Below are 27,521 nucleotides of genomic sequence, written 5' to 3'. Positions count from 1 at the left end.
GTGTATATACATATCTAAAAGTTCTACACCGCAGGGAAAACAGATGGATATATATTTTATCTTTACTGAAAAGTTTTCTTAGTAGAGACAACCTGCAAGTCAATAATGGATACAATTAGTTTCTACTGGGTAAACAGAAGTATACAGATTTCCACAGAATTTTCACATTGCTTTGGATAGCTGGGAATTGGGCATAACAATACGACTTAGTTTGAGCGTTCTTTCAAAGAAAAGTATCAAAGATTATATTTAGTACTTTGCATTACATTTTTAATAGGGAAAACTACTGGCTTTCAAGTCTAGTAAAGGAATGAAAACTGAAAAATGGAAACTTATTCTTTCCCAAAGCGAAAGCATACTTTTATTCTCCTCCTGCTTTCATTGACACGTGGCTGTTTCCAGGGAAGAGGCTTATTGATTATTACAACAGTGTACTTACTGTACCATCTCTTTTTCAGAAGTATGTGACGCCATCTCACTTCAAGTACTGTGATAACATAACTTTCTTACTTTTCCAACCAAAGACACACAAATCCCAGTTCTCCTTTTCCTCTAATACAGACTGTAATGATTTGATCATCATTGCCACTGCCAAAAGTAATTTAATAAACCCCTAATTTTGGATGCTGTGATAGCTACCCTAAAAAGGACAACAACCAATGAGGCTTGTGGCACATATCACTACAAGCGCCTAATATATATTTATCTATGCTGTATGATCTCCCAGGTGTTTCTGAACTCTACATTTACGGGAGTGTATTCTGAGAACCTTCAACTAAATCTCGAGACGTAAAAAACGATGTCTGATATGCAGAGCATCAAAATTATTTAGTTCTGCAGAATTCCACAAAAACAAACTTGTAAATATTTAAAGCCTGTAGCCTACTTCATTTTCAAGCAATTAGCTCCCGCCTGAAAGTTAATGAATCGCTCTTCAGTGAAACCAGGTGTGGTTCTGGAAAGAAGCCAGGTTCCTATGGTAACTTCGGATCGCCATTTAAGTTGTCTCTCGGCCCCCTGCCCTGACGTCACTTCCGGCGTTACCTGTGTCGTTACTGGGAGCTGTAAACAAGGTGTGCAAGCATCTGGAGAGCTGCCGGGATGCAGCAGAGCGGAGCAGCAGGAGGCCGTGGCTACGCTCTCTTCCCTCTGCTGGGCGTCCTGTTTTTCCAGGGTGAGTGCTCCGGCTGGCTACGCTCCACTTCCGGCTTGAGGGGTTAGGGAAGATGGTCGCTTTTCCGGTTCCGGGTGGGGAGGGTCTCCGAAAAGCCCCGGCATAGCTCTGGGAGGGAAGGAGGGAGCGGGACGTTGGGACGATGTCATCACCGCACCGTTGAGGGTAGTTGGTATTTTGTCAGTCCTTGGCTGAGCCTTGGGAGCTTTTCCACCTTGCGTGACCTGTCATTGTAGTTTGGTGATGGCATACTTGATGGAACCACAAAGCGCTCTGGCTTTGGGAGCACCTGGTGTTATTTTGTGATGAGGTTGACTGCTGTGGTTTGGGCGCTGTATACCCTGATTAGAAAAATGACAGTTCTAGCATTCAGTAGTTTGTCCCAGTAGTTTTGGGTAACAAAATCATGACAGTTGGTAATTTTATTTTTGTAGGTGATTATTGTGGTCTGTAAAATGAAATATTTGTTAGTCACAGAAGAGATGTGATGTGATTCATTATAGAGAAGCATATTGATGAAAATCAACTACTTTAGCATTTTAATAACTTTTTTAATACAAGAAAGAGCATTTAATTCTGTTAAAATTTAATCTATTAAGTAGTATCAGAAGTAGGGTATTCACACTGACATTCACATCTTAAAATTTAGGTGAGTTTTGCTTTCATATAATTTTCAAATTGCATAAATGTCAGTTCAACGTAATTACCTTCATTTTAAGGTACAACTATTTCCTGGATTTTATGTATGTGTGTCTTCCTGGGAAATAAAATATTAGTATATCTAGCATTAGAGTGAATTGCTAGCTTTATAAAATTTCCTTGAGGGTAATGGGGATTTCTGAAAGAGATATTTAATATTATATAAATATAAATAATGTAAAGACTTCAGGTGTCCTAAATCTTAGCAGATAAGGCTGGAAAGTTTTTATTTTAACTGGTGACTAATATTCATGTTGCCAGCACACCCCGTGATCCCTCCCAGCTGCCTGTGTCATCATAAGTCTCCAGTTTTTTTAGCTAAATTACTTTGCCATGTGGTATTTAGGCTGGCCTACTGTCACTCCTAATACATCCAGTCCACTCTCTCTCTCTATCTTTCACACACACAAACACACACACACACACACACACACACACACACAAGAAATACTCAAATATTGTCTTATTGAGAAAAAAATCTAGAAATGGTGTTTTCTTAAATCTAATGTCATTTTGCTTTGAAGAGCATGTGTCAAGTCCAGCAGATCATATAATTCAATGAAACATTAAAAGTTGATTTTACAATCTCTGTGTACTTGTGGAATAGATATTTTGCCTTTTAAAAAATAACTGGTGGTAGGGTGTATGGCTCTTGCCTGTAATCCCAGCACTTTGGGAGACTGAGGCAGCTGGATCACCTGATGTCAGGAGTTCAAGACCAGCCTGACCAACATGGTGAAACTCCGTCTCTACTAAAAAATAAAAAAAAAAAATTAGCTAGGCGTGGTGGCGGGCGCCTGTAATCCCAGCTACTCGGGAGGCCGAGACAGGAGAATCGCTTGAACCCAGGAGGCAGAGGTTGCAGTGAGCTGAGATCTCACCATTGCACTCTAGCCTGGGCGACAAGAGTGAAACTCCGTCTCAAAAAACAAAAACAAAAAAGAAACAACTGGTTTATCATATTATTCACATGCCATACAATTTACTCTCTTAAGGGGCATAATTGAATGGTTTTTAGTATATTCACAGTTATGCAATCATTACTATGATCAATTTTAGAACATTTTCATCACCCCAAAGAGAAACCTGATACCCTTTAACAATCACATCTCATTCCCCATTTCTCTTTGCCCCTGGCAACCACCAGTCTATTTTTTTGTGTCTATTGATTTGCCTATTCTGGACATTTCATATAAATAGAATAATGTCTGTAATCCTAGCACTTTGGGAGGCCAAGGTGTGTGGATCATTTGAGGTCAGAAGTTTGAGACCAGCCTGGCCAACATGGTAAAACCCCGTCTCTACCAAAAAAAAAAAAAATTAGCTGAGTGTGGTGGCATGCCCCTGTTATCCCAGTTCTTGGGAGGCTGAAGCAGAAGAATCACTTGAACGTGGGAGGTGGGAGTTGCAGTGATCTGGGATTGCACCACTGCACTCCAGCGTGAGTGATGGAGTGAGACCCTGCCTTAAAAAAATAAATAAAGTAAATGGAATTACACAATGTGTGCTTTTGGTGACTGGCTTTTTTCACTTTGCATGTTTTCAAGGTTCACCCATTTGTTTGGTCTTTTACATCTTATGTGGTTGGCCGGGCTCGGTGGCTCAAGCCTGTAATCCCAGCACTTTGGGAGGCCGAGACGGGTGGATCACGAGGTCAGGAGATCGAGACCATCCTGGCTAACACGGTGAAACCCCGTCTCTACGAAAAATACAAAAAACTAGCCGGGCGAGGTGGCGGGCGCCTGTAGTCCCAGCTACTCAGGAGGCTGAGGCAGGAGAATGGTGTAAACCTGGGAGGCGGAGCTTGCAGTGAGCTGAGATCCAGCCACTGCACTCCAGCCTGGGAGACAGAGCCAGACTCCGTCTCAAAAAAAAAAAAAAAAAAAAAAAATCTTATGTGGTAGAGTTGGTGACTGGCTTTTTTCATTTTGCATGTTTTCAAGGTTCATCCATGTGTTTGGTCTTTTAAATCTTATGTGGTAGAGTTTGGTTTCATGTCAGTGTTTATTTGCCTTTTGTTTTCAAAAATAAGGCCACTTAAATTATTAGATTATTTGAATTCTCCTTAAGTTATAAGTCTGGTCCTGCTATATCAGTTATCTAAGTATTTAGAAATGGTAGACCAGGGGACCTAGGGTTCTTAAACTTTTCTCTTTTTTACTTAAGTGTACAATATGAATAAAATATCAGTAGATTTATATTTTAGAAAATGGGGCATACAAGATTGGGGGCTTTATTGACACATTTAATTCTTTCATGTGTAAAATTACTTATGTTAAAATATGATTTTCTTATTTTTCCCCCAGACTAAACAGTTTTTGTTAATTATTATGAATATTTCTATAGTTGGCTGTTTTTACCTGGCAAGAATGCTTTTCTGCTCAGATGAAGAGATAAGGGCATTAGGCCTGGGATGGACATTTCTGAGTGAATTAATGTGGGATTAGTATTTTTTTTTTTATGAGTGGAAGAGACAAACTATCTTACATCCATTGGTTTTAAATCATTTTTTAATTTCAGTATAATATATGTAGAGAAAAGTACACGTCGTAAGTGTATACAGCTCAATGAATTTTCAGAAACTGAACACACATGGGTAACTAGCACCCAAATCAGGATATATAGAATGTTTCTTGCATTCCAAAAGCCTTCTTTTGTACTTCTTTCCTGTCATTATCCTTTCTCCCCAAAAAGGAGTCAACACCCTGATGTCTAACAGTATAGAATAGTTTAGTTCATCCATGGATGCAGTGAGCTGAGATCACCCCACTGCACTTCAGCCTGGGTGACAGAGTGAGACTCTGTCTCAAAAAACAAACAAACAAAAAACTGAAAATATCAGTCTGTAAAGATTGATCTTGAGCCTAAACTTTTAGATGTTTTCTGTCCTTTGAACAAATGCTTCTGTATCTTAAACTTGGAAAGACACTGGGAAAGTGAACACTCTTAAAAGGCACTTTTCTTTCAACAGTCCACTTATAAAGTTTGCTTTATCTACCAGTACGGGGGAAAAAAAGAATAAAGTTGGTTTTATTCCATTTAAAGTAGTTTTGATATTTCTTTGCTCCATACCAAAGTCTTCCTTCCCCAAAATAAACAAGTGAATTAGAACCAAAAAAATCAAGAAAAAGAAAAAAGGTAATAATTTCTTCTAGTTCTCGGAGTTTTATGTAGGACTGTACAAGATTATCATCATTTGGAGTTGATTTTTTTTCACCAGCCCTGAATTTTAGTTCATCCATGGATAAACTATTACTTTTCTTATTTTTCTTTAACTATACAATTAAGACCCCACATATCCAGTATTTAGATTTCAACAAAGTGACTTTAAATGTTGATAACTTTGTGGCAAAATCATGCTCATAAATATGGAGTTCAGATATATTAACAAGGAAAAAATTGGTAGGTAGGTGGGTTTATTGATGGTGTACTTACTATAATTTGCAAACAAAATTTGGTTTAGTAACCAAAATTTACTATAGTAACCAGAATGTGTACTTTTAATGCTTATTTTGTAATAATTTTTGTTTTATAAAAAGGAAAGTACGCTGGGCGCGGTGGCTCATGCCTGTAATCCCAGCACTTTGGCAGGCCGAGGCGGGCGGATCACGAGGTCAGGAGTTCGAGACCATCCTGGCCAATATGGTGAAACCCTGTCTCTACTAAAAATACAGAAGAATCATTTGAACCCGGGAGGTGGAGGATGCAGTGAGCCAGGATTGCGCCACTGCACTCCAGCCTGGGGGACAGAGTGAGACTCTGTCTCAAAAAAAAAAAAAAAGAAAAGAAAACCGTTGTTGGTTTGGTCTAGTTGAATAAATATTACTAGACATCCATAGTACGCTAGGCTCTGTTTTGATGGGCTCAGGATCTACTGGAGAAGACATAAGTCAATAGATGATTTTGGAGTCTGATACTAAGAAATAAATGCATTAGAAACCATGAGGATGGAGAAGAGATGCTTTGATCTGGCATGAGAATAAAGGAAAGGTTTCCTGGAGGTGAAGTTAAATCTTGAAAGAGGAATAAGTTTGTTAGAGATAGGGAGTGAAGAAAATTTTAGACGTAGAGAGGAGCATAAACAAGGCATGGAGGACTGGTCATGGTGGCTCATGACTGTAATCTTGGCACTTTGCGAGGCCAAGATGGGAGGATCACTTGAGCCCAGGAATTCAAGATCAGCCTGGGCAACATAGCGAGACCCCATCTCAAAAAAACAAAAAATAAACAACGCGGGCATGGGGTGGAGGGCATTAAATAACTTTCAAAGCAGGTTTTCTGAAACTCACTTTGATTGGATTAACTTAGATCACATATTGACCCAAAACCTATCTTTGTGATTGGGACGATATGATTGGGGTATATTCATACTTAATTGGCTCTTAAGAGCCAATTAAATATTAATACATGTCTTCCTATGTCAGCATTAGGGACTTAACATGTGTAGCTTGAAATTGACCATGATAGGAGTGTTTGCACCACAGAAATTGTCCAACCCTATGTATCTGGCGCTTTTTATTTTTTATAAAAATGTTTTGCTGTTTACCAGTACACCACTAGATGTAATGATTGGTTTAAGTAAATCCGAGTCAGCCTCAGCTGGCAGTAAAGTCAGTTACTGTTTACTTTTAGTTTTCTCCCCTCCCACCAGACTCATTCTCTGCTCTACTCTACTCTTTGGAAAGCTGACTGTATAGAGTACATCATTCAGGCTCTCTTCCTCTGGTTTCCAGTTAGATTTGGCCAGTGGGAGGTTTTGGCAGGAGATTGGAGGGCAGGAGAGAGAAGATCAGGATATTTATTTCCTGCTCCCTCCCTCTCTTGGTGCCATGATCCACAGTGCCTGTATCCCTCTAACAACAGCCACCGTCAGGTAGCCCACAGCTCCCACTCTTATCAGGATCTAGTAACACCATTTCCTCCCTTTGCCCTTCAGACCTGGGGATGGTAAAGGCTTTGTGCTGTTGTCAGCTTCCTTAACCTTGGGAAAAGTCCCTTCGAAAAGTGACCTAGGCTGAGCATGGTGGCTCATGCCTGTAATCCCAACACTTTGGGAGGTTGAGGTGGGAGGATTGCCTGAGCTCGGGAGTTTGAGTCCAGCCCAGGCAACCATGGCGAAACCCCGTCTCTACCAAAAATACAAAAAATTAGCCAGGTGTGGTGGCACACCTGTGGTCTCAGCTATTTGGGAGGCTGAAGTGGGGGATCACTGAACCTGGGAGGCAGAGGTTGCAATGAACTGAGATCTCGCCACTGCACTGTAGCCTGGGCAATAGAGTGAGACCCTGTCTTGAAAAAAAAGAAAAGAAAAAAGAAAAGTGGCCCATACACTTTTCACAACCTCAACTGATTGTGCCTTCCGTTTCCTGCCTGGATCCTGACGGATAGTGTCATCTTCCTCCTAGCTCATAGGCTATGATAGGCTATGTGGGAAAAGGTAGGTATCAAAAAAAAAAAAAAAAAGGGGATATTATTAGGAGATCAGGGGAAATGGATGTTGAGCTGGCAACAAACAAATGTTTACTACATTCGATTTGAGGTCGTGTGGTGGTGATATTCAAGAGAGTATATCTGGTAACACTTGAACACTCAGAGGCAGGTCATGGCTAGTAATATAGATTGGGAAATCATTATCCTATTAGTGGTTGTTAAATCTACAAGTGAATAGGATTGTCCAAGGAGAATATGTTGAATGACTATATATTCAGGCTAGATCTCTAAGGAACACCAGTGTTTAAAGGATGGATAAGAAAATAACAGCCTTAGATATTTGATACATACTGTCAGAGATGTGGGGAGACAGAGAGAGAGTGAGTGAGTACCTGTGTGTGTGTATGTGTAACACAATCAGTGGTGGAGTTGGTTGGAGGGAAACTAAAGAGATTCTGATTTTAAATTGTAATCCATGTCTCTTTGTTCTAAACCAAGGGTTGACAAACATTTTCTGTAAAGGGCCAGAGAGTATTTTAGACTTTGTGGGCTACATGGTCTCTGGTGGCAACTATTCAATTCTGCAAAAAATGCAGCCACAGATAAATACATCAACAAATGAACATGGCTGTGTTCTAATAAAAGTTTATTTTAAAAGACATTGTAAATTTTTTTTAGCTGTTTACCAAAAGACCATTGGATGCCATAATTGATTTAGGCCAATCTGGTCACACCCAGAGCTGGCAGTCAAGTCAGTTGCTGGTTATTTTTAGTTTGTTCCCTTTCTACTAGATCCATTTGCTTCCATTTAGCTCGTGGGCCATAATTTGCTGACCTTTGCCCTAAACCAACCACTCCCTTGACATTATCCCTTGGGTATCTCAGCGGCACCTTAAATGCATCCAGAATCAAACTCCTGTTCCCCTGCCAAGCCTAGTACTTTTCTAGTCTTCCCTTCTCAGTGAATGGCATCAGGAAGTCAGAAACCTGGGAGTCATCCTTCATATCTCCCTTTCCCTAATATTCCACAGCCATACTTAGTTCAAACTTCCCTTCTTTCTTACTTGACTACCATAGTAACCTCCTCAGTAATTTCCCCATATTCACTCATTCACAATTTTTTTTTTCTTTAAGAGACGAAGTCTCGCTCTATCACCCAGGCTGGAGTGCAGTGGTGTGATCTCGGCTCAGTGCAACCTCCACCTCCCACCATCACGCCTGGCTAATTTTTGCATTTTTAGTAGAGACGGGGTTTCACCATGTTGGCCGGGCTGGTCTCGAACTCTTGACCTCAGGTGATCCACCCGCCTGGGCCTCCCAACGTGCTCAATTTCCCCATATTCACACTTGATTCCTTGTAAGTAAGTGTCTTCTCTAAAGTGATCTTTTAAGAATGCAAATTTCATCAGGTCTCTTCTTGTTCAGTCCCACAGTTAAGTACTTTCCATGGCTTCCTATTACTCTAAGGATAAGGACCCAAATCCCTAAGGTCCTGCCCGGTCTGGTTTCTGTTTATTTCCCAACCACATCTCATTCTCTTTTCTCTTCCTTTCGTATTTTTTGTGTTGCAGTCACACTCCTTTTCAGCCCCTTGACTGACTAAGCTCCTTCCTGGTGAAGGACCTTTGCATGTGCTGTGTCCTCTGCCTGGAATGCCCTCCCTCTCCTCATCTTGTTACCTCTTCCTTCAGATCTTAGCTCAAGAGTAACTTTCAGGGAAGCTTTCATTAACCACTCTCCTCTCCCCCAACATAACAGGGGCCGTACCTGTAGCCACTTTCTTTTCCCTTCCTTTATAGTAGTTATCCAAGTTTGTAATTATGCATTTGTCTTCATGATTAGTTAATGAATGTATCAAACTTCTACTGTGTTTCAAGTATACAAGGGAGTGTATTTATTTTGCTTGCATTTAATTCCAAACCCAGAGGGTGGCACAAAACAAATGCTCAATAAATGTATGTTTGAAGAATGAGTGAATGAATGAGATAATTGACATGCAAGCTTTGGGATAGAGAAGTTCATTAGTCACTGGTAAAGGATCCAGTAAAATAAGGATAGAAAAGTGTCTACTGTAGTTTTTATCCCTTGGATTTTACAATTTAAAGATATATGATGCCTTTTACCACAAGTGGTAGTGGAGTTCAGTTGTACCATAAAGTCCATAAGTGAATGGGAAGGAGGAAATGGAGACCTCAAGTATAGGCCACTCTTTCACAAACTTGGCTTAGAAGTGAGAGAAAGGGCAGTAGTTGGTAACTAGAGTAATATTACAGTGTTAAGGAAAGATTTTTTAAAATTGCTATTTGTTTTTAAGGATGGGAGAAACCTGTGTATTTAGAGGCTGAAGGGGAGGGGTTGAAGGCAGTAGAAAGAGTTTTTTTTTTTTTTTTTTTTTGAGACAGAGTCTTGCTCAGTCACCCAGGCTGGAGTGCAGTGGTGTGATCTCATCTCACTGCAATCTCTGCCTCCCAGTTTCAAGCGATTCTCCTGCCTCAGCTTCCTGAGTAGCTGGGACTACAAGCGTGTGCCACCATGCCCGGCTAATTTCTTTTGTATTTTTAGTAGAGACAGGGTTTCGCTGTGTTGCCCAGGCTGCTCTTGAACTCCTGGCCTCATATGATCCGCCTGCCTCGGCCTCCCAAAGTGCTGGGATTATAGGTGTGAACCACTATGCCTGGCCTAAAGAGGGTTTTTCTGCTAAAGCAGGGAATAGAGGGGATGAATCCAGGCAGAGCAGAGGATCTGGCCTTGCGTAGGAAAAGGGACACCACATCCTTTCAGTTGGAAGTAAGGATGGGAGCAGATGCAGGAATGTGTGTGCCTGGGTCGTTTATATGGCCTCAAGTTTCATGACGATGTAAGAGGTAACATTTTCTTCTGAGAATGAGGGGTTTGGAGGTTGCATGGAGGACTGAGGAAGAATGACAAGGGCTTGAGGAATCATGGAATGGGAAGCTAACCAAGGCCAGTTAAAGGTTTGCCAGGCCTCGTCGAGGACTCAGCTGTGGGTGACATTAACACATTTCTTATGGTAATTGTCCAGTTGTGTGATTTTTCTTGTTCAGGGTATACTAGCCCAGTCTAGTTGTGGTCATCTAGAGCTGAGCTTTTCCTGAAAGGGTGCAATGGAAAGATAGGAGTGTAGGGGAGTTAAGAGTATTGAATGTACTATAAAAAAGGTGATAGGAATAAAGTGGGTGATTTATAAGCATGCTTTGTTCCTATACTAGAATTTCTGGTGACCTGTCCGCCTGTTTCTCTCAGTGTCTCTCTGCCTGCTCCCCTCGCTCTGAATTTTTGCCCTGAAGGTGCTAACATTTGATAGAGGAATAGCCTTTGTAACTAGGTGCAATCGATGGCATCTGTGCCTGTGCAGGATTATGTACCTAGTGTTAGGAGGAGAAAGGGCGATGAACCGCATCAGGGAATTTGGGAAGGCACCACAAAGGGCGCCGATATTTGAGCCGGAATTTGAAGGTGTGTGAATGTTGGGGATGTGGTGTGGTGGGGAACAACCCAGGCAGGATTGTTAGAGGTGGGGAGAGCCTTTCAGACAGAGAGCTGTTCAAAGAGAGGCTCAGTGACTTGAAAGGACACAGTACATGTGGGAAATGGCAGGACATTCAAGTAATAATGAAGGGATTGGGAAAGTAGATGGGATGCAGTGACAGAAGTGTGGGGCTAGATTGCCACTGTTTGATTTTTATTTTGTAGCCCAATAGGAAATTATTGAACGTTTTTGAATATGTGTGGTGTTCATTTTAATAATAATAGCTAACATTTATTAAAGTTTTTATTCCAGATGCTGTGCCAAGCATTTCATGTTGTGAAATGAACAACATGATCAAAATAAAAAGTTATCTTTTTGATTATGGTCGCTCTTCAGAGTGATCCAGTGAAGTAGATCTTGTTATTATTCCCATTTACCAAGTGAAGACATTGAAGCTTGAACTGGTTAGGTAACCGAGATCAAGGTCTCATAACCAGAAAGTAGCTGAGCTAGAACTCAAGTAAAGGTCTGGCTAATTCTAAATCTCTATTTTAAATCTCTATACTATACTTATGTTTTAGGATAAAGGAATAGACATGGGGAGAGTATACATTGTCCATTCATTTCCACCTCCCAGTTTTTAGAGTTACATCTTGAGTGATGAATAAGGATTTTCTTACAGTGATGGGTCAGGATTGCAGGCCTAAGAGAGTGGGGACTGAGGGATAAAAGCTTTCCAGCAGAGGGACAGCGTTTGCAAAGGCACAGAAGGCAGGACAGGTTTAGCATGGCAAAGTCAGAAAGGGTGCCATAGGCATACCAGAAGTAATCTTCGTCTTTGGGATGGGTCATATTCTTACGAGTTCTTATTAGTGGGTTCAGTTTTGGTCTCCTCCTTTCAAAAGGAATGTCAACAGACTGGATTGTCTAGAGAGGAGCAAGAAAAATGACTCAAAGCTGGCAGAAGTAAAGGCAGTGGAACTGATGACTCATAACTGTGACAGGAAAGGTTGAGAGTGTGTGGGCAGGACTGAAGAGGTGGCAATAATGACAGTGACACTGTCTAACACGCACTGAGCACTTACTCTGGTTTGAGTAGGCTTCTTAGTGTGTTATGTGTTTTAACTCTTTTAATCCTCCCAGTGGCCTTCTGAGGTAAGTACTATCATCACCATTCCCATGAGGGTGAGGAGACTGAAGGAATACGGTAACTTGCTAAGGTTGCAGACCCAGCAGGTAACAGTGCCGGGATTTGAACCCAGACCCTCTGGCGTAGGAGCCGTGACCTGCGTGCTCAATCACTACACCGTTCTGTCTGTACTGGAAGCACTGCTGATTTTCAGGACAGCGTGTGGGTTTGCACTCTTCTGAAATCTTGCTGCTCTGTTTGTCTTGGCCTCCAGAAGATTCATGGCTTCTCGAGGTAGATAAGGAAGCAGGAAGAACAAAGTACTGGCAATGTAATTTCCTAAAATATGGCTCTGTAGGGAAAGATAAGTTTTTGTTCTCTGAAAGCAGAAGGAACTGGTTAGAGTAAAGTGCCAGCCCTTTTCAGGGAGATAAAGTGTCAGATTTGGGTACATGAGTGGTTTTGGAAAAAATAAGTCTCTAGTGGGTTTTAAAATGATACTTTATTTTTACTTGCTAGAATGCATTCACCTCTTCTGTTTTCTTCCCCATGATTTACTTTTAATGGATGTGTGATTCCTCAGCCAGCTTTAAGAAAAAGGGAAAAACTAGATAGTACCTTGGGGGCAGTTTCAGAAAATTATTCGAAATAAATGTTCCCATTCTTACTTCCAATTCTCATTTTGCTGTTGATGAGGCAATGGTAGCTTCATGATGCAACCATGCTATACTTGGAGTAAGTCCCTTAGACCACAAAAACTGCCATATTCCCAGTGTGTGTGTGTGTGTGTGTCTGCGGGGGATGGAAGGGGATGGGTGATGTTGCCTTTTAGCCAGCCATGGGCAGACCCATTGTTTGTAGTTAACTGAACCACAAGCCTGTATCTGGGAAAATGCTGGTGTGACCAGATTTTAAATTTTTACACAAGCCTTCAGTTATGATTTAAGATTAGAAAATGATTGAAAAATACTATCTTTGATTAGTGCAACTATCAATTCCTTATCCCTTGTGGGCTTGCCTGAGAAGATATTTATTCATATTTATTGCCCTGGCTTTTTGATGAGGGCTCTAAAAATAATTATTCACTCACATCTGTATATTCCACCCACATGAATGCATTTTAAGTGTTTGGGTTTGCTTTGATTAGGTGTTTCTATCGTCCTTTCCTTGGAGATTCACGCAGATGCCCATGTCCGAGGTTATGTTGGAGAAAAGATCAAGTTGAAATGCACTTTCAAGTCAACTTCAGATGTCACTGACAAGCTTACCATAGACTGGACATATCGCCCTCCCAGCAGCAGCCGCACAGTATCAGTAAGTGTGTACTTTTTTGGAACGTTCCTTTGGTCAACGGTTTTGGAATTGTTTTACTGCAAATCACAGGCATGCCTGAGGCCATCTCATCTCAGAGTAGAAGATGGACTTCTGCTTTAATAGAGATAGATGAACTTTTATCCTATATGACATTCATTTGGTCACATAGGGCCCCATGTAAGAATTCTGTAAATAAGCTGCAGGAAAAAAACTGTCAGAAACTCAGAGGAAATGTGGTTTAATTTTTTTCCTCTTTGTTGTTTCTTTTTGCATTATTTCATAGCTTCATTTTCAGATTTAATGTACTAAGAAGGGTACCTTCAGGACAATTGAATAGAAAAATTCTATAGGTCCAGTCACAGACGTCCTTTCTCTTAAGGCTGCTCATTTTCTGTCATATTAAGTTGTCTCAGTGGGTGTATCTCTTTGCATATTTGTGCTTTGTGGATTTATCTTGACACTTTTTTTCCAGTGTATAAACATCTGCATTGATTTATATGGCTGCCTTTGAAGGAAATGGTGGCACCTCGTGTTGGTGACAGATGTTGGTGACAGATGGTCTTGCAATATTGGAAGCAATAAACCTTCGTCACACATATAAAACACATTTATGGTCCAAGTTGCACTGTAGGTGTCTAATTGAAGATTAAAATGCTATAAAATTTTTTTCTCTTTAAGCTTCCAGCAGTATCCTTAGCTCAGGATAGGTGTTATTCAAGAATGTAAATGTCATAGCTGTATGGAAGATTGTATTTTTTTAAGTATTGTTAATTTATTTATCCTGTTTCCTTCACTGGAAAAATGTCCTCTTTGACTTTGTGTAAATAAGCTTTGCATTCTGTGTTAGGAGCCATTGTAGAATGCCACATAGCTTGAGGCTAGGTAGGTGACTCCAGTGAAAGAAGCTAGGCTGTATTCATGCTCCCCTCCCACTTTTTTTTCAGACTTGAAATAGTTCACTTGATTCCGAGTGATCAGGAAACTGTGGCTGGCCTTATTTGGCTCTGCCTCCTTGGTCAAAAGTAGGACAGAGCAAGCAATGGGGAGCTTCCTGGGTGAGAAACAGCAGCTCTCTTCTAGTGCTGCCCTCTGCGAGACTGGTCAGAAAATCAGCAAACTCATACAAGTTGGAATTAAAGTTACATAACATGATGTTGCAGTCATGGAATTAGTCAGTCAAGATTGTGTCAGATTAATCAATAAGCAAGGATATGAGTTTCATGATCTTAACATTGAATTTACGAGCTAGACTAATCTCGAGGATATACAATGGGCCGTGTTTTGTCAATAAGGAGTTCCAAACTCTTTTACACTGATGCTGATAATTAGTAGGGATTCTTTACCTCCCCCTTTGAAATGTTCAACACAGTTATTATTTCTCATTATCTGTCTTTATCACTAAACGTAAGTTCCATGAGATAGGAACTATGCCTGTGTGGCTCCCACCGTATCCTTTTGCTTAACAATGCCTAGCACATTAGAAATCTGCACCAAATATTTGTTGAATAAATGCATGAACAAATGAACAAATAAGTGAGTCAGCATCTTTTCTGGGAAGTTGCCTTTCAAAATTGGGCAATTCAGTGGTTGTAAATACCCAGGTTCCTAAATGGGAAGGTACCAAGTAACAAAGAAAGAGGAAAGCCTGTATTTTGCATAAGCCATATTGCATAAGTCATATTGTATTGTAATACCTGCCTGGCCTGCCCCAGGTATAATTAGGCTTTTGGTGATGAAGTGTCTAATCAAGGCTTTTGATAAGTGTCTGATAATTAGACTTTTGGCGATGAAATGTCTGATCAAGTCCTAGGCAGCATTGTTTTAATTCAACATATATTCATTGAGTACTTATCACGTATTAGACTTAGGGATTATAGTAATTGTCAAGGTAGATGACTTGAGAGAGGCTGAATTATATTACACCCTCCTCCTTTGAGAATAAGCAAAAACCTCCCTTTTGTCACCTACTAGTTGTATACCTTAGAGCAACTTACTTAGTCTTTTGTTTGGCTTTGTTTTGTTTCTTTCTTTCCTTTTTTTTTTTTGAGGCGGCGTCTAGCTCCATTGCCCAGGCTGGAGTGCAATGGCACAATCTTGGCTCACTGCAATCTCTGCCTCCTGGGTTCAAGCAATTTTCATGTCTCAGCCTCCCAAGCAGCTGGGATTACAGGTGTATGCCACCACACTCGGCTAATTTTTGTATTTTTAGTAGAGATGGGGTTTCACCATGTTGGCCAAGCTGGTCCTGAACTCCTGAGCTCAAGTGATACGCTCACCTCGGCCTCCCAAAGTTCTGGAATTACAGGCGTGAGCCACCGTGCCCAGCCTGTTTCCCTTTTTCTACGTCTGGGATAATTATACCTGCCTCATGTAGTTCAATGTAGTTGTGAGGCTCAAGTGAGTAAATGTGTGGAAATTATTGGCAAACTGTAGAGTGCTATTCAAATATGAGACGCTACTTTAGAACCAAGTTTCCCAACTTTGGCACTGTTGACATTTTGAGCCAGATAATTCTTTATTGTGGTTGCTGTCCTGCGCATTGTAGGATGTTTACTAGCATCCCTGGCTTCTACCCACTAGATGCCAGTAGCATCTCCCCAGTTGTGACAATCGAAAATGTCTTCAGATATTGCCAATATCTCTTGGAGGGTGAAATTGCCTCTGGTTGAGAACTATTACTTTAGGGTTCCAGGGAGAATTTAGAAGCGATTCAAGGATTAGGATCCCAGAAGTCTCTCATCGGGCCTTTTTCTGATCAGTTTTGTTAACCTATAGGATGGAGGTTAAAAAAGCATAAAAAGTTGCCCAACTGAAAAAAAACACAACACACCATTATACAGTTGTATTTTATTTTGGACCTACTGAGGTTTATATTTTCATTGCATTTTCCAAGTTAACTTTTTCTCTCGTGGTGTTGCTTTCTTAGATATTTCATTATCAGTCTTTCCAGTACCCAACCACAGCAGGCACATTTCGGGATCGGATTTCCTGGGTTGGAAATGTATACAAAGGGGATGCATCTATAAGTATAAGCAACCCTACCATAAAGGACAATGGGACATTCAGCTGTGCTGTGAAGAATCCCCCAGATGTGCACCATAATATTCCCATGACAGAGCTAACAGTCACAGAAAGGGGTAAGCTCATTGCCACCAACCTTCTTCTGCAGTGCTCTGTGACTGCGGTGGTGCTTTCTGGAGAGCTCGATGATAAACAAAGCTGTCTATCTTTGTAAGCCAGTTGGGTCATTAAATCATTGAGTCAAAGTAATTTTTCTGCCATCCCAATATGTATGTTGGGGTGAATTTTTAATCTTTATTTTAAAAACTGAATTTTCTCTTCAGATGTTGTCATAGTTTCTCCATTACCCTTTTTTTAAATTTTAAACGTTATGCACATGTACCCTAGAACTTAAAGTATAATAAAAATAAAAAAAATAAAAAAAAAAAGAAAGAAAACCCCTGAGCAAATATAGGGTTGTTATCTCTGTGAAATGGAAGTATTCCAGTTTTCCTAGCATGTTCATATTCCCAGTTATGAGATAGTGTTCTTGCCTGTGTCTTGAAAGGGTACCCCCCTAACCATGAGAGGTAGTGCTTTTCTTTTACGTTGCAAAGAACAGTAGTTTCCCTTTACCGTGAAACAGGAGGAGAGTAGATTAAGTACTGATTTTTTTTTCTACGTTATTCCCTGATGACGATTAAGTGGTCATTCTAGTCCTTAACTGGATTTAAGCCAAAGATTTAGAGGCACATTATGGGCCATTATAGATTCGTCATCATTTCTCAAGTCTTTTTCAAGTTTCTCTCCCTCCCTTTTTCCCTCCTTCTCTCCCTCCCTTCCTTCCTTCCTCCTTCCCAACTTCCCTTCTTTTCTCCTTCCCTTCCTCTCTCCCTCTCTCATTTCTTCCTTCTCTTTCCCTTTCTTGCTTTCTGTCTCTCTCACTTTCTTACTTCTTTTCTTTTAAAGGTAATAACTTGTAGGTTTCAAAGATGAGCGCATTCGTACTCCTGGCAGAAGAAGAAAATGGTACAGTTTTGCTGGAAGGCAGTTTGGTAGTATGAATCAGGTGCCTTAAAAGTTTAGGCCCTTTGATCTAGTAATTCCATTGTAAATTTCATCTTAAGGAATTAGAGCTAAAGATGAAGATTTATGTACAAGCCTGGCCATCCGAATGTGACTTATAGATTCTAAGAATTTGAAACAACTTGAATGTCCAGCATGAGAGGATTAGTTCTATAAATTATTCAATATGATAGAATGCTATGCAGCCATTACACATAACATCTGGAAGGAATTGTTAATTATTTATCATATAATAAGTTAAAAAAGGAGGTTAAAAATAATATGTAATTTATGATCCATACTTAAAAATATATATGCCCCCCATGCACCCCATACCCAGTACCCCTAGAAGAAGATTAAATGGGTAGATACCAAAGTCTTCTTCCTAGGAGTGGGATCGTGGGTACATTTTTATTCTTCATTGTACTTTTGTGTATTTTCTACCTTTTACACAATGATTCATTACTTTTGTAATCAGAACAAATATAAGAGCAAACGTAGAACCTAGTTGCTCATGTCACAGGAGGCATATTTGCATGTCCCTGTCTTTTACCTTCTCTTTCTCCACCTCTAGGTTTTGGCACCATGCTTTCCTCTGTGGCCCTTCTTTCCATCCTCGTCTTTGTGCCCTCAGCCGTGGTGGTTGCTCTGCTGCTGGTGAGAATGGGGAGGAAGGCTGCTGGGCTGAAGAAGAGGAGCAGGTCTGGCTATAAGAAGTCATCTATTGAGGTTTCAGATGAGTAAGTCCAGCAGGAGCCCTGGGCAGCAAGCCTGTTTCCTCCTTAGCGTCCTACCCAGACCTCCACATCCACACCTTCCTTTCTTCTGGACCGAGTTTAGTTCTTCTGGTGAACTTTCTTTTCAAAGAGAATAGTTCTGCTAAGGGCTGCCAAAAGGAAGGTTGAAAGTGAAGTATGTGAATATTAATTTGGAGAGAGATGGGGGAGTTGATATATGGTCCTAGTCTTCTGCTTTGGAAATCAGATTGTACAGTGCCATGGTCTGAATAAATTCTGAAGTTGATGTTTCATTCTTTCAATTCCAGGTCAATTATTTTTCCTTCTGCTTGTATTTGGCACTGAGCTGATGATGTTTCCTGATAGAAAATGCCTGAGCAATGAGAGAGGCTTTAAGAATAGCTGTGGAGGGCAAAAGCAATTTGAATAAGCAAGATCTATTCTTGGTCAGCATGTGTTCTGAAGTGAGGGGCTACATGGACTGTGGTTATCAAAAAGATTTATTAAACATTATTCTGCCAGTGAGCAGGCGTGATCTAGTATATTCCCTAAAAATAAATGTAGTAAAAGGAAATCAAAACAAAAATCTACATAAAACTCCTGTTCTCCATTATCTATGTCAGGGGAGGGGAGTCTTACATTGAGAAGGTCCAGAATTCTCCGTCTCTCTCTGTGTGTGTGTGTGTGTGTGTGTGTGTGTGTGTGTGTGTGTGTGCATTTATTCAATAATAAGAGAGCATCCTGTGCCCTTTCCAAGGAATCTGTGACTCTAAAAAGGCAAAGAACTCTTGGTAAAAATGCTAATGTCTATTTCTAAGCATGGTATCCAAAACCCCTTGTGATTTTACTCTAAGTCACATTGTTTCCTGACATCTCCCCACGTCCCAGCTGCCATGAACTTACTTATTTGCCCTAACATACTATACTTAGGTCAAATATTTTTCCTAACTCTTTCTCATCCTCTAAGACCCCACCTTTTGTCTTGCTGGTAATGCCCTCCTTCCTTCTCTTGTTTGCCTGGAAACTCACTCTTATCCTCCAAGACCCAGCTGAAATAGCCCCTTCTCTTGAGTTTCCCTGAGTCCTCAGGGAACAATTAGTCACTCCTCGCTCTTTGCTGCTGCAGCAGTTTGACCTTAACTCTATTAAAACCCTTATCACACTGCATTATAACATATTTGTTAAGTTGTAACAGGTCTTTCACCCCCATCATGAGCTCGTTACAGCCCCAAGTTTTATTTATCTTTTTACCTCTAGGCTAGCACAATGTTGAGACTTTGTCAGTGCTCGCTACACTTCTGAATGAGTGATTATTTATTGAGCAGTTATTATGTGCCAGGCACTATGGTATGTGTTTCACATGTATTTATTTTTTATTTACTCCTAACAACTATGCTTTAAGGGTGGGTGGTGATATGTGCATTTTTTTGTTTGTTTGTTTTTTGAGATGAGAGTGTCACTCACTCTATCGCCCAGGCTGGAGTACAGTGGTGTAATCTCGGCTCACTGCAACCTCCGCCTTCTGGATTCAAGTGATTCCCCACCTTAGCCTCCTGAGTAAGTGGAATTACAGGTGTGTGCCACAATGCCCAGCTAATTTTTGTGTTTTTAGTAGAGATGGGGTTTCGTCATGTTGGCCAGGCTGGTCTCGAGCTCCTGACTTCAGCTGATCCACCCACCTCATCCTCCCAAAGTGCTGGGATTACAGGCATGAACCACTACGCCTGGCCAATATGTGCATTTTATAGATGAGGAAACAGGCTTCTGGGGCTTAAATAATTTGCCCAGTCACCCAGCTAGTGAGTGGAAGAGCTGGAATCTAAAACCAGACCTGTCTCATTTCAACACCTGTACTTTTAACTGCTCTACTCTATTGAGCATAGTGGTGATTCAGATGTGGTTTGTCCTCTTTTTACAGCACTGATCAGGAGGAGGAAGATGCATGCATGGTGAGGCTCTGTGTCCGTTGCGCTGAGTGCCTGGTAAGTGCATGCCATTCCTTCTGCTTACTGCTGATGTCCCACTTTCCTGCTTACCTAACAGGATCCATCCTATGCCCTCAGACGCAGCAGAGGATATACAATTAGGTCCAAGCAAGATATGAGCCAGCATCTTCCCCCAAAGCATTTTGGACTCAGGGGACTCCTACCAATTCTAACTATGATTTGTTTCATGTCTCATGGGCAGAAAGTGGTGGTCTTAGGTTAGGGAAGGGGGCCACGTAGAGTAGTTTCTACTGACTGACAGAAAATCCCGAAACAGGAGTGTCCTGTGCCACTGAATTCATACTAGGAGACTTCGACTGGCTGGACCCAACCCTGAATTTAACTTTTCCACTGAGCCGTAGTATTTTTCAGGGAGTTAGGGAGATATAACCTTTTAGGTAACTTGATGTCTTTTATCAATAAGAAATAGCACCCCGGAAGGCCCAAGTTTTGATTGAAATGTCAAAAGGCTGTCATCCCTCCTGCTTTGAGTACTCGCTGTGACTAATGACAGAATCAGAGAGTCCAGTTAGGAGGCTGGGGTGGGTGTCCTAGGATCCTAGCAGGAGGGAAGACTCTCTGATGTGGTGCAGTTGAAAATAGGTCATAAAGAACTTCTGATCCCATATGATACATACCTGTCATTGCCTCCTGTTTACTTATTGCCAGGCCCACACTTGGCTTGATGACTAATTGCAGTGTTTTTTATTTCTGTTTGTCTCATGCACTTAAGTATCAAAGGGACAATGAGAGAAAGGTTGGTATTGCCAGTGCAGAGGACCTAATACCAACCTTTGGAGGCTCGGATATTTTTGAGAACACAAAATAAGTTAATGTTCATATGGTTATTATCCACATTTCAGATATTAATCCATTCAACAGTGATTTGTTGAGCATCTGTCACATGCCATGTGTGCTGTTCTAGGTGCTTAGGAACCAGCAGTGAACAAAACTGACAAAAATTCCTACCCTCTGAGAACTGAATGTTCTTTGCCTGGAAAACTTTCTCATCCTCTAAGACTCTGTTGAATTGGGGTACAAATACTCACAAAGTTTTAAAAAATAAGTAAAATATATAGTATATGAGATAGTACTTAATGATATGGAGAAAAAAAGCAGAAAAGGGGGATGGGATGGCTGGATAGGGAGTGTGACATTAAATAGGTTAGGAACAACCTCAGTGAGAAGATATTCGAGCAAACACCTGAGAGAAGCAAGCCATATGGCTATTGTGGAGGAGCGTTTCAGGCAGAAGAAATGACAGGTACAAAGGCTCTGAGGAGGGGCCATGACTGGCATATTCTTGGAGTAACAAGAGGGCAGTATGGCAGGAATGAAGACAGCAAGGCAAAGAATAGTATTTGTTGACATCAGAGAAGTAACGCAGCAGCTACGTCTTACAGAACCTTGTAGATGATTGTAATGACCTGGACTTCTACTCAATGAAATGGAATCCATTGGAGGGTTTGGGAAGAGAAGCACTATCAACTGATGTCTATTTTAAAAGTATTACTCTGGCTTTTGTGTTGAGAATGGGTGGTAATGAACAATGACAGAATCAGAGAGTCCAATTAGGAGGCATTTGCTTTAATCCAGGTAGCTGAAGATGCTGGTAGTTTGAACCAGGGTGGTGGTGGTGGAGGTGGTGAGGAGTGGTTGTATTCTGATTATAAAAACTAGCCGGGTGAGGTGGCGGGCGCCTGTAGTCCCAGCTACTCGGGAGGCTGAGGCAGGAGAATGGTGTAAACCCGGGAGGCGGAGCTTGCAGTGAGCTGAGATCCGGCCACTGTACTCCAGCCTGGGCGACAGAGCGAGACTCCGTCTCAAAAAAAAAAAAAAAAAAAAAAAAAAAAGAAAACCTGTCTGAGGTGAGGTGGGGTCAAGAAAGATTGCAGAAAGATGCATTGGGACAGTGGCTATAAACAACTCTTTCAAGGAGTTTTGCTGTGAAGGGATGCAGAGAGACAGGCAATATGTGGAGGGCAGTGTCATGGGTGGCTTTTCTTTTTAAGATGGGAGAAATTGAGCACATTCGTATGCAGATGGGAATTATGTAGTAGAGAAGGAAAAATTGATGCTGCAAGAGAGAGAGGAGAGGATTGCTGGGGTAATGCCAGGATCTAGTGCGTAAGTGGAGATGTTCACCTTACATAGAGTAAGACAGGGAGAGTGTATAAGAACAATAGGGAAGGCCAAATAGATGGGTCCAGATGTAGATGAGTGGCCACATGTGATAGAGCTTGTGGAAATTCCCTACTGATTGCTTCTCTAGTCCCAGTGATGGGAGAAAGCAAGGCCGTCAGCTGAGAATGATGGGAAGAGGAGGTGTTAGAAGTTTGGGGAAAGAGGGAAGGGTATGAAATAGTCATCAAAGAGAATGAATAGACTAGAGAAATGTGGTATACCAGATAGTGCTAATGGCCCACTTGAAGTTAGAAGTAATAAATATGAGTATGAATAATAATAATGGTAACAGGAGCTAGTCTTGAATGAGTGCTTATGAAGTGCCGGGCAGTGCTAAGTAATTTACATGTATTGCCTCATTCAATTCTCATAACAGTTCTATGAGGTGTATTTTTATTATCCCCATTTTACAGATGAAGAAACTGAGGCTTAGGAAAGTTAATAACTTTATCCAAGGTCACACAGCCAGCCAGCAAGAGGTAGAAATAAGTGGTAGACTGACACCTAGTCTAAATTCCTAACCACAATTTTGCACATTTCTGCAAGAGAGTGGGGAGAGGATCGCTGGGGTGATTCCACCAACGCTTGTTTTGCTAAGAAACGGTGCTGTAGACAGGCATCCTTTCTTGTGTGTTGAGGTTTTAAAAAATATTCACCAAGGGAAAGGAAACCACTAGGGCTTCAAAGCAGAAATTTGCCCAATAGACACCAATTATGTTGAGGTCCTGTGAAGCTCCATGGGGGAATTTAGGTGTATTGAGTCAGTGGCATTTCACTTGTGATTGTCTCCCCAAGCCAGGTTCCATCTGGAGGATCCTAACATGTGGTCTTTGCCTAAATTCCAACTCTGGAATTGTGTTTCACACCTACTGTTTTTCTCCCTCCAGGATTCAGACTATGAAGAGACATATTGATGAAAGTCTGTATGACATAAGAAGAGTCACCTAATAACAGGAAACATCCCATTCCACTGGCAGCTAATGCCTGTCAGAGAAGTGGAGCTGGCCTAGACCATAGTGACAGACAATCCTGGAGATCATCAGTAAAGACTTTAGGAACCACTTATTTATTGAAGAAATGTTCTTATATTTATAAACTGTTCAAGAACTCTCATAAGAGACTCATGACTCCACTTTCAATAAATTATGCTGTAATTGAATGAAGAAATTATTTTCCTGAGCAAAAAGATTTGCTTTGTCTTTGCTCTGGAATGTATTACATGTTTTCTTCCAACTGTTTAAAGGAGAATCCTGAGTGTTTGCCACACTGCTGATGCCAAAATAATTTTTTAAATGAAGTGGAGCTTATGATTTCCTGACGTGTCACCAGACAAAATGTTTGCTTGGGACAGGTGTTCTTTGTTTTTTGCTCCATGTACACTTTCAGCTGTGAGTTAGTATAGGGCATATACTCATTGGTTTAATCACCTCAACCTCAGTTGTGTTTGGATAATTTAGGGTGTATAGCCTTAGTTTCCTTAGAGTTTTGGTAGGATCAAGTCATTGGTTTGCTTTGACTGGGTTTTTAAAGTATTAAATACAATGTCATCAATTTACAGTTAAGGAAAGGAATCATGAAGTAGAAAAATTATTTTATTTAGTCTTGCTGGTACAATTTGGGCCAAGGAGTCTTTGTTATTTTCTTTCTTTTTTTTTTTTTTTTAAGGCAGAGTCTCACTCTGTCGCCAGGCTGGAGTACAATGGTGTGATCTTGGCTCACTGCAACCTCTGCCTCCTGGGTTCAAGCGATTCTCATGCCTCAGCCTCCCGAGTAGCTGGGATTACAGGCATGCGCCACCACACCCAGCTAATTTTTGTATTTTTAGTAGAGACGGGGTTTCATCATTTTGGCCAGGATGGTGTCAATCCCCTGACCTCATGATCCGCCTGCCTCGGCCTCCCAAAGTGTTGGGATTACAGGCATGAGCCACTGTGCCTGGCCTGTTGTTTTATTTTCTTGTGACTACAACTTTTCTTCTTGACTTCTCAGGTCGGAGGCAAGAAAAACTCTTTACAGGTTTTTAGTGGGGGCTTATGGAGTATTTCAGGAGTTCTTTGCAATTAAATAATCTTTTCACTTGTATTGTCTTTCAAAACTTTGTTGATTTCTAAAATGCACCAACTATGAGTAACTATGGTATTTGCAAGCGGTTTTTACAAAATATTTGAGATGAGGAAGTGAGATTGTGCATAACATACTTATCCTTTCTGTTCTCTCAGTGCCTTGCAGCAGGTTACTCCATTCTGCTATGACAACTTGTTTCAAATGTTAATTTATGTAGGATTTTTTATAAGCCATTAAGGCATATGTATAGCATAACAGTAAAGATGGATAGTGCATATATAAATAGTCCTCTGAAATAGCGATTGGATTTATTTCTCAATTATGAGAGACAAAAATTATCCCCTCACCTGTCTCTATTCTTTCAATAGGTTGATCCCTTATCATGGTTTTTCATTAGTTGGTCAGGAAGTTTCCATATTACAGCACTTTAGACTGTATATGTTAGTTTAAAAATCATTTTTTTCTATCTCAATTTCTTTCTTTTTTTTTTTTTGCAAAGACCTAATTTTAAAAATTTGTGTTGTTAGATCTGTATCGTAGATTTGGCGTGGCCTCTTCTGTTAACCTAGTCCACAGATTAGTGAATCTGGTTGGTTGAAGGACATTGTGATTTGACTGTGTTCATGCGAGGAAGTAGAAGAGGCAAAGACAGGACCGGCAGTTTACCACTGGTTAAACCTCACGGTACTTTGGGGGGCTGCTTGTTAACTTATGTGGTTATCTGAGGCCAGTCTAACGTGACCATTTCTGACACCTCAACAGAGAGAGGAAAGCAACTTGAACAATGACAGTAAATAATTTGGGCTCTCAGAGATTTGAAGATAGAGACCTAATTGTGAGGGGGAATATTTTGTCGGTCCTCATTTCTCCGCGAAAGAGGTGGTGTTACAGGAACCCACTGAAAGCCACATCCCATTAAATGAGGAACCAGTTTTGGCTGGGCCTTCTTGTAATGTCCTTGCAGGTGTGTTGTGAAGATTAATGTAGGGTGCTATGTTTGTAGATTGACACCTAGTCTAAACTTGAGGTAATTGGTGCTCTATGAATACTCAGTCATGTTATTTTATAGCCTTAATTGTGATTTGAACTAGTCCCTTCCTTTTTAAATGACTGGATGGTGTCCTTCGTGGTAAGGGGAGTACATTGATAATTTAGTTTACTTCATGGGTTTGTGGCCACATCCCAGTCATCAGCTGCTATCATTTTCCTTCTTCATCCCTTGTGTTGCGATTTGGGTTACAGCTTTTTATTCTTTGAAGGATCACGAAGTAGTGTACAGACACCTGCCTTCTTTAAGGATGAAAGGAAGATAAAGTGTTTTTTTTTTGTTTGTTTACTTGTTTGTTTCATCTATTGTTTGAGTAACTTCTAAGGTGCTATTCTCTCTCTCTTTTTGCTACCCCATGAGCTCTTGTCACAGCCATGGAAACCAGCCTTATTTAGAAAGGGAACTTAGTTCAGAAGGGGTTAAAAGCCTTCCAGAGTTTTTCTTTAGCTGCTGAAGTTTTTACTTGTGGTTACATGACCTTAAGTTTTATGCATTAGGCTCTTAATTCTATTACAAAATGTGAACTTAACAATTGCTTTGTGTTTTCCATGTGACTTGTTACTTCAGGCTACTTGGGGAACATCTTAGTCCTCTGTAGCTCCTGAACCCAGCACTGGTGCTTCAAGAGAGAAGGTAGCACGTCTTTGTTCAAAACAAAACAAAACACCACTTCTGGAGGCCATATCCTGAATATGAATGTTCTACTAAGTCACTCAGTTATGGTTCTAAAGGGAAACCATAAGAAGACCCACAAGGAGTGGACCAAGACTATTATTTAATTGCACAACTTGAGACTTTACTGCCTGAAGAGGCAGCTCCATTCCTTTGACTCCATTGTTGGGCTGTTAACTGCTGCACGTCATTGACTTTTTTTGTTTTTTTGTAGGAGGGTAGGCGCTGTTGGGCCATATGCACAGATATTGTAACTCTTGGTGTCTTTATTGCATCATAGTCAATAAACTTCTTTGTACCCTTTGGCTACCTTTTGGTGTGTGCATATCTACATATAAGGTGGGAATTGTCATGTGAAAAAGATGGCGGTTTGTGGTGTTAAAAGAGAAACTTCAGCTGAATTAAATTTAAAAGAGTTGAATTGAGCACAGAATGATTCATGAATCAGCAGTCTCGTGAGCCAGAGTAGGCCCAGAGACTCCAGGGCAGCCACGTGGTGGAAGATTTATGGACAGCAAAAGGAAAGTGATATACTGAAAACAGAAGTGAGGTACAAAAACAGCTGGATTGGTTACAGCTCAGTGTTTGCCTTATTTGAACAGTTTGAATCATTGGTCATCTTTGATTGGCCAAACTCAGTGATTGGCACAAGAGTAGACTACAGTCTGTGTACTATTCCATTTAGGTTATAGTTCATGATGTACAGAGAAACCTTTAGACCACACTTAAGATATGTAAGGAGGCAGCTTAGGCTGAACTTGATTTAACAGTGGTTTTCAGCATTGTGCAACCAGTCATGTCTGAGCTGTACCCCCGCAAGAACGTGCAGAGATTCCGTGGTATGCTGGAACCAGCTCACATAGCAAGAGCTAATTACAGGCTGAGTATCCCTAATCTGAAATTCCAAAATCTGAAACTTTGAGTGCCAACATGATGCTCCAAAGAAATGCTTATTGGAGCATTTTGGATTTTCAGATTAGGGATGTTCAACTGGTATGTATTCAGCAAATATTCTAAAATCTGAAAAAAAATGTGAAATCTGAAACACTTCTGGTCCCAAGCATATTGGATAAGGGATACTCAACCTGTATTACATTTTTTAGGAATTTTGCAAGCCAGTTGTTAAACTGTTGGTAGCTTGAAATAGGCCATGATGGGAATATTTATACTGTGGAGATTGCTGGCTCTCCAGCACATCACTTCTAAAGTACCATGCAGCATAGTGCTTGGGAGCAAACGTTCAACAGCTTTTCAGATGATACAGGACAAGTTCCATAAGATGAGTCTGCCCATGCCTAGGTCAAGTCAATCTAGCCAAGGTTGAAGGTGCATACATTGAGAACATCTATTTTTGAAGTGGTGACTAAGACTGAGAGGTATCTTGAAGTGAAGAAACCTTGAGTTCTAATCTAGGATGTCCAAGTCACCCAAGAGGTTCTCTATGGGAATCAATGGCTGCCTGTATTCTGGAAATGCTGATATCACATGGCCAGAGGAAATTCATGTCTACGTAGCGAGTTGGAGGACTGG

At 40.8% G+C, this 27,521-nt stretch overlaps 1 protein-coding gene across 1 annotated transcript; it reads left to right on the top strand.

The window, feature by feature from the left end:
* Positions 1-305: 305 nt before the first annotated feature.
* Positions 306-26,300, top strand: MPZL3 (myelin protein zero like 3). The gene is made up of 6 exons (XM_010367435.2): positions 306-1,174; positions 13,070-13,236; positions 16,163-16,373; positions 17,876-18,041; positions 19,957-20,020; positions 23,095-26,300. The coding sequence occupies exons 1-6, from the start codon at positions 1,102-1,104 to the stop codon at positions 23,119-23,121; spliced, it is 708 nt and encodes a 235-aa protein (XP_010365737.1). The 5' UTR covers positions 306-1,101; the 3' UTR covers positions 23,122-26,300.
* Positions 26,301-27,521: the final 1,221 nt, after the last annotated feature.

Source organism: Rhinopithecus roxellana, chromosome 15 (genome assembly GCF_007565055.1).
Source record: "Rhinopithecus roxellana isolate Shanxi Qingling chromosome 15, ASM756505v1, whole genome shotgun sequence".
Lineage (NCBI taxonomy): Eukaryota > Metazoa > Chordata > Mammalia > Primates > Cercopithecidae > Rhinopithecus > Rhinopithecus roxellana.
Note: the sequence above shows the minus strand (reverse complement) of the source record. Positions and strands in the feature narration are given on the sequence as shown.

What these genes read in the sequence shown, in the direction of transcription:
- MPZL3 (XM_010367435.2), top strand. Translation starts at nt 1,102, where the DNA reads ATGCAGCAGAGCGGAGCAGCAGGAGGCCGTGGCTACGCTCTCTTCCCT. An exon ending in GCAGCAGCCGCACAGTATCA is followed by an intron (nt 13,237 to 16,162) that starts GTAAGTGTGTAC and finishes TTGCTTTCTTAG; the next exon opens with ATATTTCATTATCAGTCTTT. An exon ending in TCCGTTGCGCTGAGTGCCTG is followed by an intron (nt 20,021 to 23,094) that starts GTAAGTGCATGC and finishes TTCTCCCTCCAG; the next exon opens with GATTCAGACTATGAAGAGAC.